A 13,675-nucleotide genomic window follows, 5' to 3' on the forward strand; every position below is an offset into this window, starting at 1 on the left:
CAATCCAGCCAGATGGGCAGGGTATAAATAACTACTACTACTGCTACTACTATGGTCAATGACCAATATTCAATATGAAGCTTTGTCCAAATATATAAAATAGTATCAAAACAAAGTAACTAACTATAACAATAGCATTACTAGTAACTGTATCATACTATAAAACGCCAGGCATAGAAAGCAAAAGTATAAATTTGCTGAAATTAGTTCTTAGGTGTGCTTGTGTGGGGCTCAATCTTTGTTTGGATTTACCGACATACAGCTTTTTTGAGAGGGGCGTGTGTGGCAATCTGCAGTATGCTTGCCTTGTTAAAGCAGATGTCATGAAAAATGGTTTATTGTGGAGGCAATTCATAATTATTTCTAGCGCTCCTCCTAATTTGATCCATTCATTTCTAGGTGAATACAAAGTAATGACAGCTCATTTTCATTTGAAGAGGAAGATCGGTTATTTTGTGATTCAGACCTACCTCCCCTGCATCATGACAGTCATCCTGTCCCAGGTGTCATTCTGGCTGAACAGAGAATCTGTCCCGGCAAGGACGGTCTTTGGTGCGTATTGTGATGGACACCTGGATGTTGTGTTAGTTAGCATTGAAGGCAGCTCAGCATTTCAGGTGCCAACTACAGCACATTTAGTTCATCTATCTTTTCATTCTTTTAAGAATGCATTCTCTTTTTGTGATTGAAGTTCATTATGCAGTGTGACAAACTGTGGCTATTTGTCACTAATACTACTTTCAGGTACAGGCCACAGAGCTCCAGGGAGTTGGAAGGGGAATTAACATATGAAAGTGAAGCATGTAGAGTCAGTATTCTGCTGGCATTGGAATACGGGAGGAAAAAATGTGCCTGGTTTTAGGAAAGTTCTGATGGTAAATGTTTTCAAGCCCAACTTTCTCTCTTGAATTCTGGTCTGCCATTTTTATGCCATGCAAGTAGAGACCACAGCCCATATCAGGAGTGCTCCCATGCCCAAAGGAAGCTCAGTGCTTCAGTGCAATATGGAACTCGTCATACAGCTTTGAGATTGGGATGACTCCATGTCAGAGTCTGGGTACCAGCAAGGGGCATTTCCCAATCATGTTCCTGTTGTGAAAGAGGAGAAAAGTCTGGTGGATGTTTGGGTTGCTATTATTATGTGTACAAAGTGATGACCTAACATCCCATGTGCCCCTGCCTCCAGTCAAAGTCCCATTAGAACGATACTACATCATTACTTGCTTTTCCTCCAGGGGCATTAGTAGGGTGCAATGACAGCTGCCAACCAGCTGCCACCGAAAGGAGTTTCATCACTACTAATGAAGAGGAAAAGTTGAGGAAGCTGCTGCCAATGGCAACCTCTTCTAAACTGAACCCATATCATTTCCCCCCACTCAGCCCAGTTTTAAGAACTCGTTTTTTGCGCCTTTCATTGCAGTCATATCCCTTCATTACATTTTTTTTCTTTCAACATAATATTTTCTATGTATCTCAGCCTACACCACTCCCATTTTGGCAAACATCACACACATACACACACACACACACACACAGAGAGAGAGAGAGAGAGAGAGAGAGAGAGAGAGAGGGAGATATTTCAGGGCTTATAGGGATTTTCAGTACCAACAATCCAACCTTCCCATGGGATGGATGGAGGGGAGTACAGTTTCAGCGCAGTGAAAACCCCATGCAGAGGCAAGTGGTACCTCGGGTTACATACGCTTCAGGTTACAGACTCCGCTAGCCCAGAAATAGTGCTTCAGGTTAAGAACTTTGCTTCAGGATGAGAACAGAAATCGTGCTCCGGCGGCGCGGCAGCAGCAGCAGGCCCCATTAGCTAAAGTGGTGCTTCAGGTTAAGAACAATTTCAGGTTAAGAACAGACCTCCGGAACGAATTAAGTACTTAACTCGAGGTACCACTGTATGTCCAACCTGCATTATTTTTGCTTGCCTAAACATTCCTCAGCTGTTCTGACTTGAAACGTAACCTCAATATCTTCCTTGAATGCCACTTGAGTTAAAGTTACAGTGGAGAAACATAAGGTGTGCCTCCTTTGTGTGTTTGCCTGGGGCAGGCAGGGGAAAACCCTGGTAGCTTCCCTATGCTAGCACTGGGTTAGGAATACATCCAAGCACAATTGACAAAATAGGAGTTGCATGAGGACCATTCTCAAATCCAAGAGCAGATGTGCTTGCAGAATAGTGGGTGTGGTGATCACACAGGGTCCCCGGACGTTTGACGGTCTATTGACCCTGTGCCACCACTGTAATTGCTTTCTTCATTGCCACCAACCCGTTTCTCACAGGTACACATGGAGTCCAGACAGTTGTTAACATTAACAAATAATCAAGTTTATTTTTATAAGCATGAAAAAGCTTATGGTTTCAGTTAATTTTTCTTGGTAGTTTCTTAATCTTAGTTTCTTTACTGACCCAATGTTCCTAACAACTTCAAACTGATTATCCCAACTAACTATCTGACTCCACCTAACAATTCCTCTCACTCTCTCACAACACAACTCAACCAGCCCACAGACTATTCCTCCCTCTTCCTTCTCCAACTCCCAACTCTCCACTGATGTTCACACAACTCCAACTCTCACTCTAACTCCTCCTATCAGTTTCCACTGGCCAATCACGTCACACTCATTTAACCCTTTCCTTATGACCCACCTAGGAGGCAAATGCCACAGTGGTGTATGAGCCAAATGTGGACTATTACAACTGTGCTTATCCATGAAAAGTTTCTTCTTCTTCTGCATTATGCACATGAGTGAGCTTGCTTTTTATATTGGAACACACCCTGAAGCAGCCTAAAAAGAAACTATTTTTAAAAACTGAGATGTTGAGTATTTCTTGTCTGAGATCTACTCTCTGTCCCCCCTCTCTATTTCACTTTGCTCACATAATGTACTTATAAGCAGTAGGTTGCATTTAAGGACTTGGGATAATGAGGCAGTTTTAATAATCACGCTCTCCAGTTTCTTTCATTTATGACATCTGTTTAATGTGGTTGACCTAAAGTGTCCATGGTGAATTACGACCAAATGATTTGTTGTCTTTGCCTTGCTTCAAATTAGCCTGTGTAAAAAGTTGCAGTGCTGCTAATTGGATAAATCTTGACTATGTTCTTCATAGAAGATGCATTTGAAAAGCATTTGATTGTGCCTTCAGGGACTAGGCATAAAGCTGGCACAAAATTGTTTGGTTCAAGATTCCAATCTCTTTTTATTTCTTAAGGTATCTGTGCCATTTGTGTTTTTTCAGCAATGCAAGTCAATGACTCTGTGCTGCTAATTAAATGCCAACTATTTTTTAAAAAAGAAAACTTGCAAAATGCAGACACATTAAATACACTGGGTATTAAAAAAGCATACAAAGGATATCTAAGTCAAAACCTTCACCACCTTTGTTAGTACACAAAGTAGTTTTTCAGGTATAGGATCTAAAGTCCTGGGCTACATGTGCTGAATATTGACTTGTATAAAGAGCAGGTACAATTTACCGCATGACATGCCAGAGGACCTTTTCATAATCTGTTTTGGGTTCAACAATAGTTTCATTTCCAAATTGGTATTTCGGAAGCACAAGTCCAAAATTACCTTTTGTGCAGAGAAGAGTTTGCATGCCATTGGTCAATCCTGACCAAAATGTTCTTTCAAAGAGCAGGCTTTGACTTAAAGGTAGAGGGACCCCTGAGTATTAGGTCCAGTCATGGCCGATTCGGGTTGTGGCCCTCATCTTGCTTTATTGGCCGAGGGAGCCGGCATACAGCTTCCAGGTCATGTGGCCAGCATGACTAAGCCGCTTCTGGTGAACCAGAGCAGCGCACGAAACGCTGTTTACCTTCCCGCCATAGTGGTACCTATTTATCTACTTGCACTGGCGTGCTTTCGAACTGCTAGGTTGGCAGAAGCAGGGATCAAGCAACGGGAGCTCACCCCGTTGTGGGGATTCGAACCGCCAACCTTCTGATCGGCAAGTCCTAGGCTCTGTGGTTTAACCCACAGTGCCACCCGCGTCCCTAGCCTTTGACTTAGATCACAAATATTTCAATTTTAGAGGTCAAGTGCATGAACAGGAATTTATAACCTGATTGCACAATTTTGTTAGCATTGAGAAATCTATTAAAAATATGAGGACTGTAATGGTTCTAGGGGTTGCTCGTGCGTAAATCGACGCCACACCTGGCTGGGTTACCTGGGTGAACCCTTTCTGTCCGGACAGCCACTCACCCGTGGCTGTCTCAATCGCTGGCAGAATCCGTCAGTGGGTGTTTCTTGAACTTCTTCCAGCAAAGAAGCTCTTTGATGCCTAGTCGCCGCCTACTCTCCCTGCGCGGAAGCCTTCTGCGCAAGGAGGGTGTGGGCAAGCAGAGGACCCTTACTCTCCCCGCTGGTCCCCGGCAAGGAGTCATGGAGCCACCTCGCCGATTCCCCCATCTGCCCCCCTTCTCCACTGGTGCTACGCTGAATTCCTTCCCCAGAAGATGGGCTGCTTCTCTCCCTCCCGGGACGTTCTCCGGAACCCCTCTGGAGCCCTCCCTCTCCCTCTGGCTCCGATGGCAGTTCCCTGACAAGGACCAAATAGTGACTACTACTGCTGCTTCTTTTTCTTTGCCCTTCAGTTGAAAACTAGAGTTGTGAGAAATGTTAACAGGATCCCCAAGTTGCTTAGAAATAATACTCAGATAGATATGGAGACATGTTACAAAATTCACTGAATTAATCCGTGTGTGTGTGTGTGTTTGTAGTGGTATACATATCTTTTGTGGTAAGAACTTTTTCTAAAAGATTGCCATCTCTGTGATACAATAGAGATTTTTTTTTGTTTTTGTACTAATTATGCCTTCTTCCTCAGCATTGCTAATTTTCGTACAAAGGCAGGTCAGACAGTAAGCCACAGGCAAATCATCTTTGCATAGTTCTCTGTCCTGGGGGAGGACAGATAATGTGGAGAGTTTCTTATTCTAATTAAACTTAATCAAAGTATGTTATATTTGAATGAAAAAATCACAGCTAAAAATGGAAAGAGTATTAAATATTGGACTTCTGCTGTTTTCAGATTACTATCTTTGTCATTTGGAGGAGACTAGACTCTTGGCATCAAGTAATTTATTTAATGACTCTCCTAAACCCTGCCAGAAAACTACCTCACGAGTTTCAGTTTATGGACAAACTACGCATAACAGATGCAGACTCATTTGTTGAAGCTTGAGTCTTCCTCCCCAAATACATATAAAGCAATTACAAATTTTAGACAAAAGGTATGGGGTTAGCTATGGGACGTGGGTGGCGCTGTGGGTTAAACCACAGAGCCTAGGACTTGCTGATAAGAAGGTCGGCAGTTCCAATCCCTGTGACGGGGTGAGCTCCCGTTGCTCAGTCCCTGCTCCTGCCAACCTAGCAGTTCGAAAGCACATCAAAGTACAAGTAGATAAATAGGTACTGCTCCGGCGGGAAGGTAAACAGTGTTTCCGTGCGCTGCTCTGGTTCGCCAGAAGCAGCTTAGTCATGCTGGCCACGTGACCCAGAAGCTGTACGCCGGCTCCCCCGACCAATAAAGTGAGATGAGCGCCGCAACCCCAGAGTCATCCGTGACTGGACCTAATGGTCAGGGGTCCCTTTACCTTTACCTTTATGGGGTTAGCTTACAACAGAAAGATCCCAAGAACAAAAAAGAATTAGAATTGTTTATATAAATATGATGTGGGCGGGGGGGAAATGCCAACTCAATTTACAAATAGCAGATACCTGCAACCTAACAAATAAATCTGCGTGTTCTTCTCTTGAGCTTTCATTACACTAGTGGGGAAGCTCTGGCCCTAATAAGGCATGGCAGGCCTCTCCATTTGGCCTGCAAGGCCTTTGGTGCAAGCCACGCCCACCTGCCCATCACCTGATGTCATATGGCAGGCATCCCCTGACCCCACCCTCCAGCTGTTTTGGGACTACAACTCCCATCATCCCTAGCTAACAGGACCAGTGGTCAGACATGATGGGAATTGTAGTTCCAAAACAGCTGGAGGGCCGAGTTTGGGGATGCCTGTCATATGGTGTCAAACATGGGATTGGTAAAGCTGCAGTTTCAAAGGTATACTTAGGAATGCACTCTAAACCTTAGAATCTGCTCCTAATAGCACCAGAATAGACCCATGGCTGCCAAGGAAATATTGTGAATGTGTGACTGTTTATTTGCACCTATGCATTTAATTCAATATTGTTTGAATTTGGTGCTTTGCCCTGTCGTACCTTTTTCAGCATGGAAAGGCACTGAATTCATAGAGCACTGAATTCAAGCCACTGTGTATTAGCAGTTCAAATAATGTATTGGATATGGTCAGAGGGATAACTCCTGATATCTCAAACAACCCCTGAAAAATAATAAATAATTGACTTGTGCTCACCCCACCCCCGCCCCCCACCCCCACCTGTTTGTAGTTCTTGTGAAACATGTCAAGCAGAAACCTACTCATCTGCCTTTTCATTTTGCCAGATATATGTGAAGCTCATTCATTTTCCTGCAGGAGAGAAGCAGAATTGCATATTATCTGTTGGTGCTAATTTGTCACATTATTGCTACCCTAAAAAGCAGTAGGTGGTATCCAACTAAACAAGGGTGCTTAGCAGTGCAGTGGCATTTCCTTGTCCTCTCTTCTACCCACACTGTTCTGCAGAACCTGTAAATCGCTTCTTGTCGATTCCCCAACCCTCTGGGGCAGATTTCCTCAGGGTGCAGAAAGAGGAAAGGGGTTCCACGGCACAGCCAAAAGTCCTTGTATAAGTGGAACCGTTTAGTTGGCTACCACCCAATGTATCTGCACAAAGATACAGTGGTACCTCAGGTTACATACGCTTCAGATTACAGACTCTGCTAACCCAGAAATAGTACCTCGGGTTAAGAACTTTGCTTCAGAATGAGAACAGAAATCGTGCTCCAGTGGCACGGCAGCAGAAGGCCCCATTAGCTAAAGTGGTGCTTCAGGTTAAGAACAGTTTCAGGGTAAGGACGGACCTCCGGAATGAATTAAGTACTTAACCCGAGGTACCACTGTAGTATCAAGTTTTGTGCATATAATCTTGCATACTTTCTTAGTCACAATGTGCATCTTAACTGTGACTTCTGTAGAGCTTTATCTCTCTCCACTGAATTCTGGATCAAGCCCCCATAGTGTTGTTATTAGCTGCAATCAGCAGCTTTACACTAATCATTTGTAATCACTAGTTTTTGCTCCTGATGATAAATATTCCCCCCCAAAAAAAAAAAACATTCTGAATTACCCTGACCAACACTTTATTTTCCTCCGTTTTCTCCCCAGGAGTCACAACTGTGCTAACAATGACAACTTTAAGCATCAGTGCTCGAAATTCACTGCCCAAAGTAGCCTATGCCACAGCTATGGACTGGTTTATTGCTGTTTGTTATGCATTTGTATTCTCTGCCTTGATAGAATTTGCCACTGTAAATTACTTCACAAAAAGAGGATGGGCGTGGGATGGGAAAAGCGTAGTCAACGATAAGGTGAGTGATAAAGAAACGTGCTTAAAGTTCCTTCCAATTCTAAGAAATCAATTTAGTAGCATCTACAGCTGATAGCTTTCTATTACTGAAAAATAATTGAAGTCTTAAAACCAATATAAAGGCAGAGCAGATTAACGCAGGAGAGGAAAGGAAAAGAAGCTGACAGTTTGAGCACACACTTCAGCAGAAATTAAATTGTACATATGGAGTCTCCTCCATCTGCTTCATCTTGGAGAAACAAATATTGTCCCAAGGCTGCCTACAAATTAAACAATAGCCCATTTATGCCTGTTAAATATCCAAAATAATCTTAGGCAGCATTTCATTATCTTTGTCAGTTTGTTGCGCAAAAATGAATGAGGCCAAAGCTACTTTCCTATGACGAACCTTAATCAGGATTAATGAAACCCCACACTTCATATTTCAGCCCCACATTTATGCTGTTATGTGAGAAACCTGGTACTTGCTGTTTTAGCTTAAACACTTCTCTGGTGTGTTTGGTTCTTTTTTATAAAAATAAATAAAAATAAATGTTATTTCTGAAAACTGCACCGAGAGAGGTTTTTTTGCCCTGAAAACCTGCATAAAAATATCAAAATAATTAGTTCACATTGGAGCTAGTTTCAAACCAGTTAGTGGTAGAAAGTCAGCAATTTTACTCTTATTTTACTCCATTTTAATCTGCAAAGCTGCATTAAACCCTACTTAAGAGCCCTGTTCCAGTTCCCCATTTGGAACCTTTCACTTCACCACAGAAAATAGGGATCTTCTTCATGGGGGCTATTTTTCCCTGTGCGAAGCAAATAAATTACGTATTTATTATAGTTGTTTACCACACTTCCTCCCAAGAAGCTAGGGCAATGTAATGTGGATATTCTGTGGGGCAGAGATAGGGGCCTATGGTCATCCTTTTCTTCAACTCTCAGAGCTGAGGCAGGACTTTGCCCAAGATGTTCTAATCACCACACCAACCAGGTAAAGGGTGTGTGTGTTTTTGTTGTTTTTGTTGTTTTGCCAACTTGTTGCTCAACCTGCTAGTTTGCTACATACATGTCTCATGTGAAAGCAGTGGCGTAGCGTGGGGGGTGCAGGGGGGGCCAGCCGCACCGGGCGCAACATCTGGGGGTTAGGGTTAGGGGGCGCAAATCCACAGGTTAGGGGTGAAAATTACTTGCCTTGCCCCGGGTTCTGACAACCCACGCTACACCACTGTGTGAAAGTAGAACTTGTGTGTAGATTAAATTTGCAGGCTTAAGGAATCCGATTGTACTGAACATCAGAGAAGTTCTAAGGTTAGGAACATCACAAAGGTTTTCTGGATGTGTCCCATAATACCCATGGATCACAAAAGATGGAAATTGGAAATCTTCATTGGATATTTTGGAAGATGTATTAGCATTTAAAGCAGCAACTCAACTGTTGGAGACAAGAGATATTTTTTATTGGGGATGGTTCCTGCCCCCAGCCCTACATAGCCTTATGTTTGAGCATAAGCACTAGTTCACTAAAATCTTTTGGGCGGGAGGAGATTCTGAAGTTTCCAAAGGAACACTGGAACATTTTCAGAACATATGTTATTGACTGTGCAGTCAGATTCCTTGCAACATCTGTCTCCCTCCTAAGCCTATTAGGATTTTGCATCACTTATACAAGGCATCATTTTCTATTCTGTCCTGTATTTGTCAGTGGCAACTTGCCGATTTTATCACTTGATTCTGTAGATGTGTATTATTTGTGTGTTGGGGAGAAGAGAAAGATTGGAAAGATTACCAAGAGGCTTGCTGAATCTAGGCACACATTGCAGCCGATGTGGGAATTACACATGCTCCACATTATTAGAGCAAACACCTGAGATTAGAGTTGCTATGTATCAACAAGACCTGAAGGTATGCTAAGGTACTCTAAGAAGGCAGGTGAAATTTGCATGTATCCCCACTCAGCTATACATTTGCACAGAAGAAAGAGAGAGCCTCGTCAAAATAATTCCAGTTTCTGCAAAGCCTGTTTTCACGTATGCACTGGGCGAGATTTTCAGAGGAAAGCAACTACCAGGAATACAACTACCAGACTTTTAAAAGACATCTGAAGGCAGCCCTGTTTAGGGAAGCTTTTAATGTTTAATAGATTGTTGTATTTTAATATTCTGTTGGAAGCCACCCAGAGTGGCTGGGGAAAACCCAGCCAGATGGGTGGGATATAAATAATAAATTTATTATTATTATTATTATTATTATTATTATTATTATTATTATTATTATTAGTGCCTGTTCAATGCTGCAGTGTATACATGCCCCTGAAAAGGAGCTTACAGTATTTCATACACCCAGGGGGAGGGGGAGGACTCAAGCAAGGGTAAGTAAAACTACTAGCCACCATTGTGACATAATGCAAGTACCATGATTGGGTAATCAAATGCCATTTTTGTTCCCCCACAGAAAAAAGAAAAGGCATCGGTTATTAAGAAAAACAACGCCTATGCAGTGGCAGTTGCCAATTATGCACCAAATATCACGAAGGACTCTGTTCTCCCGACAATCTCCAAGAGCGCTACCACAACAGAACCCAACAAAGCCAAGCCGGAAGCCAAGCCACAGGAAGCAAAGAAAACCTTCAACAGTGTTAGTAAAATCGACAGGATGTCGAGAATAGTTTTTCCAGTCTTATTTGGTACTTTCAACCTAGTGTACTGGGCAACATATCTAAACAGGGAACCTGTCTTACATGGGTTTTAGGAGCAAACCTTAACTTTATGCTGAGGGCGTATAACATCATTATAATCAGATTGTTTTCCTATGTACAGTACGACTAATAACTGCTAACCCGTGAACCGAGATGTACAGAATGTATATAGGTATCATGTCCATTTATCTCCAAAGGAGGTGCACAGAGTTTATTCATGGGATCTGTAAACAGATGGCACCCATGGCAAATATAGCCCGCTCTCCTATCCGTGTGAGTTCTCCTAAACTGGTATTCAAATAATGCTGAATTATATCCATACAACCGCATATGGTCCTACATAACTATTTAGTAACACTATTTTTTTAATTTAAAGTTTAAGATATTTTTCTATAAAATGACTGATTCTACTTTAATGCAAAGAAACTATCATTTAAAAGAGAAGGGTTTTTTTATAAGAAGTAACCTTAATTTCTTACGGTAGCAGTGCCCATGTAAATATTACAGGTGTGTGGTGAGCTCAAGTATTCTCTTATTCGCAACCATTATGAATGCAAGATATATGTAAAGGCTATTGGAATGTCAGGGTTAAGCACCTCTTTACTTTTGAGTCAAGCGCTGAAGTTGCTGATTAACAGTTAGATCTGTGGTACGGTCAGCACTCTGTTCCTGAAGCAAAAGGATTGGGTGCTTGGGCGGGTTTCACAAGAAAAGAAAAGTTTCCAGCCTAGCCCCAATGCTGGATTCATATCAATCATTGTAGCAAAAGTGTTTTTTCTTTCTTTCTGTCCAGTGCTAAAGTGTTTTATAAAAGCAGTTGTGCAATGTGGGGGGAGGGATATCGGGGGCAAGGGAATTGATGCTGAGCCAACCTCTCCATGCCACACTGTGGTAAAAGTTGACAACATACTTTTTAAAAAATAAAAAAGTGATGATACACCAAAGTAAACAACACAAACCTGCTTGCTCCTAGTGAAAAACATTGGCCAATATTCATCCAGTCCTTAATAGTTCTTCTAGCTGTTAACAGTTCCCTGATTTGGGCCCAGGAGGGGTGGGTCATATGGCTCTTTTTCAATATGAATAAAAAGAATCATATGGGAAAAACATGATTAGGGGCTGTGTTAATTAATAACAATGACTTCATACATTATTTTCTTGGCTAATCACAGATGTTTTCTGTGGTGAGCTTTAAAGGCACTTCCTTACATAGCATTGCATGGGCTGTTTTGGCTCTGATATATTCAGGTAGATATAACAGGAAAGGGATGCTTGTCTGGCAAGTGGTACAGAACAATCAAAGTAGGATATTTCTTTTTTGCTGCAGTTGCACAGAGAAGCAGAACTTACTCCCAAATAAACATTCAGGGTCAGGGGTGTAAATAGTGCACAGTAAGGTGAGATCAGGTATTAGAGTTGTTGTTTTGTAATTCGTTGATATGCAGAAGGAGAGCTATTCTCCTAAATAAATGGTAAACTCTGGATCTTTCAGATGAGCAGTCCTAGGGCTGGTTCACATGTTACTACACTTGGTTGCTGTGCAGTTGACTACTTGCAGCTGAATGTACAAATGGAATCCATTGATTCAAAGCTTGCCCACCTACATGCAGAAGCTGTCTTCTGCTCATGGAGGGACTGTTTGGCACCGGAGCGTCGTATGAGAAAAGCAAAACTGAACCCAAATACGTTCTTCCATTTGTGCAAGCTCTTGTAGTAGCGGAAACGTGAAAGCTGCTATAAAACCTACCTGTTGCTAGCACTAGGAAAATAACTGTGCAAACATTTGGAGGTCAACACATCTGAGAGCTTATCTACATTTACCTTTCCTCCACTGCTGTTTGTTGCACTGAGCTTTAAAGAGCAGGTTTATGCTCCGGGGTGGGGAGAAAAGAGCTCTCAGGCATGAAACTTTAAAGCATGGATCTGTCCCTGGAAAGGGCAGGGAAAAAGTTGTGTAGATAAGCCCTGGCTGTTTTAATTATGCTTGGTCTTTGGATTCGATCCGTTTGTTTGAGGCGATAGTGAGAAATGTTATAGCTGTGTTTTATATCGGCAGTGACCATGCATTCACAAAGGCAAGTCATTCATCCAGATGTGCTCCCACAAAAAATTCCAGGGACCCAATACAGATGGGAACATGTTTTTGCAAATGGTTCAATTTGCTCTCTGAAATTTCACAAAGAGCAACATTCCAGATTCTTAGCTGTAGGTTTACAAGGTTACCCAGTAACATACTGCACATAGTAGCCATTCACGATGCAATTTTAAGTATTAATCCCGTCTTGCGAATTGAAACTTTTATAAATTAAAGAGAGAGAGAAAAAAGCCAAATGTCCAGAAAAAAAAGCTTTCAGTTACTCTTCAGGGTTTAAGCATATTGGTAATATAAAACTTCTGTGTACTACTTTTCTGAAGTACAGTTTCCATGAAATCTGCCTTAAAAGGTTAACTTCGTGTATCCATAGCAGCCACTGGAAACCGTTCTTTGGGATTTCGTTTTCATGAGGGGGTCCTCATGATTAAAGATTATTGCTGCTTTTGTAAATTGCAAGCTTACACTTTGCTGGCATAAATTTACAATGACTTTATATATTAGAAATAATTTTGCTAAGAGGAGGTCTTTTTTTTTAAGAAAAGAAAATCCAGTGCATCATCAGTACTTAAATGCAAACGGAAACAAAACTGGAGCCTCTGTTTGCAAATTTTGTATAATATTTAATATTGATCCATTAACTATTTCTCATGAAACCTTTGCAAATATTCCTTATACCCCCAAAAAGGCCCTGTAAATCATACTACCATAAATAATTGTGTACTGTATTTAGATTTTAATAATACATTTGGCCAGTCAAAGGTATTTTGATTCACGTACATATTAGCAGTTATTAGTTGACCTTAAAAAAAAGATCCACCTTTCTGATGGTGTCTTTATAGTAGAAGCATATGTAGTCGTATAGTGTCATTTATTGCAGTTTTGTACAGTACTTGAGTATAGTGCATAACTAGATATTGCAAAGTTTAACAACACTGTTTAAATATTTCTAAAACAATTTTAAATTACCTTAAGAAGTGGAAACACACATGCACAAAAATCAAACGATATTTCCATTTGCTGTTTTATTTTCTGTATTGTTTCATTTTCCTTTAATGTGGTTATGGTCTTTACTCTGCATGAGAAATATTGATGGCAAGGTCACAAATGCATTTTATTGGTTAGAACATTGAGGTAAAATAGATCTTCTGAGATTAATAGTTCAATCCTTTACATGTAAACTCAGAAGTAACCCCACTGAGTTCAGCAGGACTTACTCCAAAGGTGACCATGTGTAGGGTTGCAGCCAAAATCAGGTAAGATACTTAACACAATGAGAATAGCTTGAAAGGATAGAACATTACCTTCCCCATAATGTATACATTTGATCCCCTCTAATCAATTCATCCTCTTCAGTAACAGTAGTTGGGGAAAATGAGCACTTTATTTGAAACATTAAA

At 41.3% G+C, this 13,675-nt stretch overlaps 1 protein-coding gene across 4 annotated transcripts in view; it reads left to right on the top strand.

The window, feature by feature from the left end:
* GABRA2 (gamma-aminobutyric acid type A receptor subunit alpha2) overlaps positions 1-13,211 on the top strand; it is a 72,347-nt gene extending 59,136 nt beyond the window's left edge. For 3 of the 4 annotated variants that reach the window (XM_083630652.1, XM_083630653.1, XM_083630651.1), the window contains 3 exons: positions 400-552; positions 7,302-7,504; positions 9,940-13,211. In XM_083630652.1, coding sequence (XP_083486778.1) covers positions 400-552; positions 7,302-7,504; positions 9,940-10,236 — 653 coding nt within the window. In that variant the 3' untranslated portion in view covers positions 10,237-13,211. The remainder of the gene's footprint in view (positions 1-399; positions 553-7,301; positions 7,505-9,939) is intronic. The other variant, XM_083630654.1, reaches the window with a different exon arrangement.
* Positions 13,212-13,675: the final 464 nt, after the last annotated feature.

This window comes from Podarcis filfolensis (assembly GCF_964270895.1).
Source record: "Podarcis filfolensis genome assembly, chromosome: 9".
Lineage (NCBI taxonomy): Eukaryota > Metazoa > Chordata > Lepidosauria > Squamata > Lacertidae > Podarcis > Podarcis filfolensis.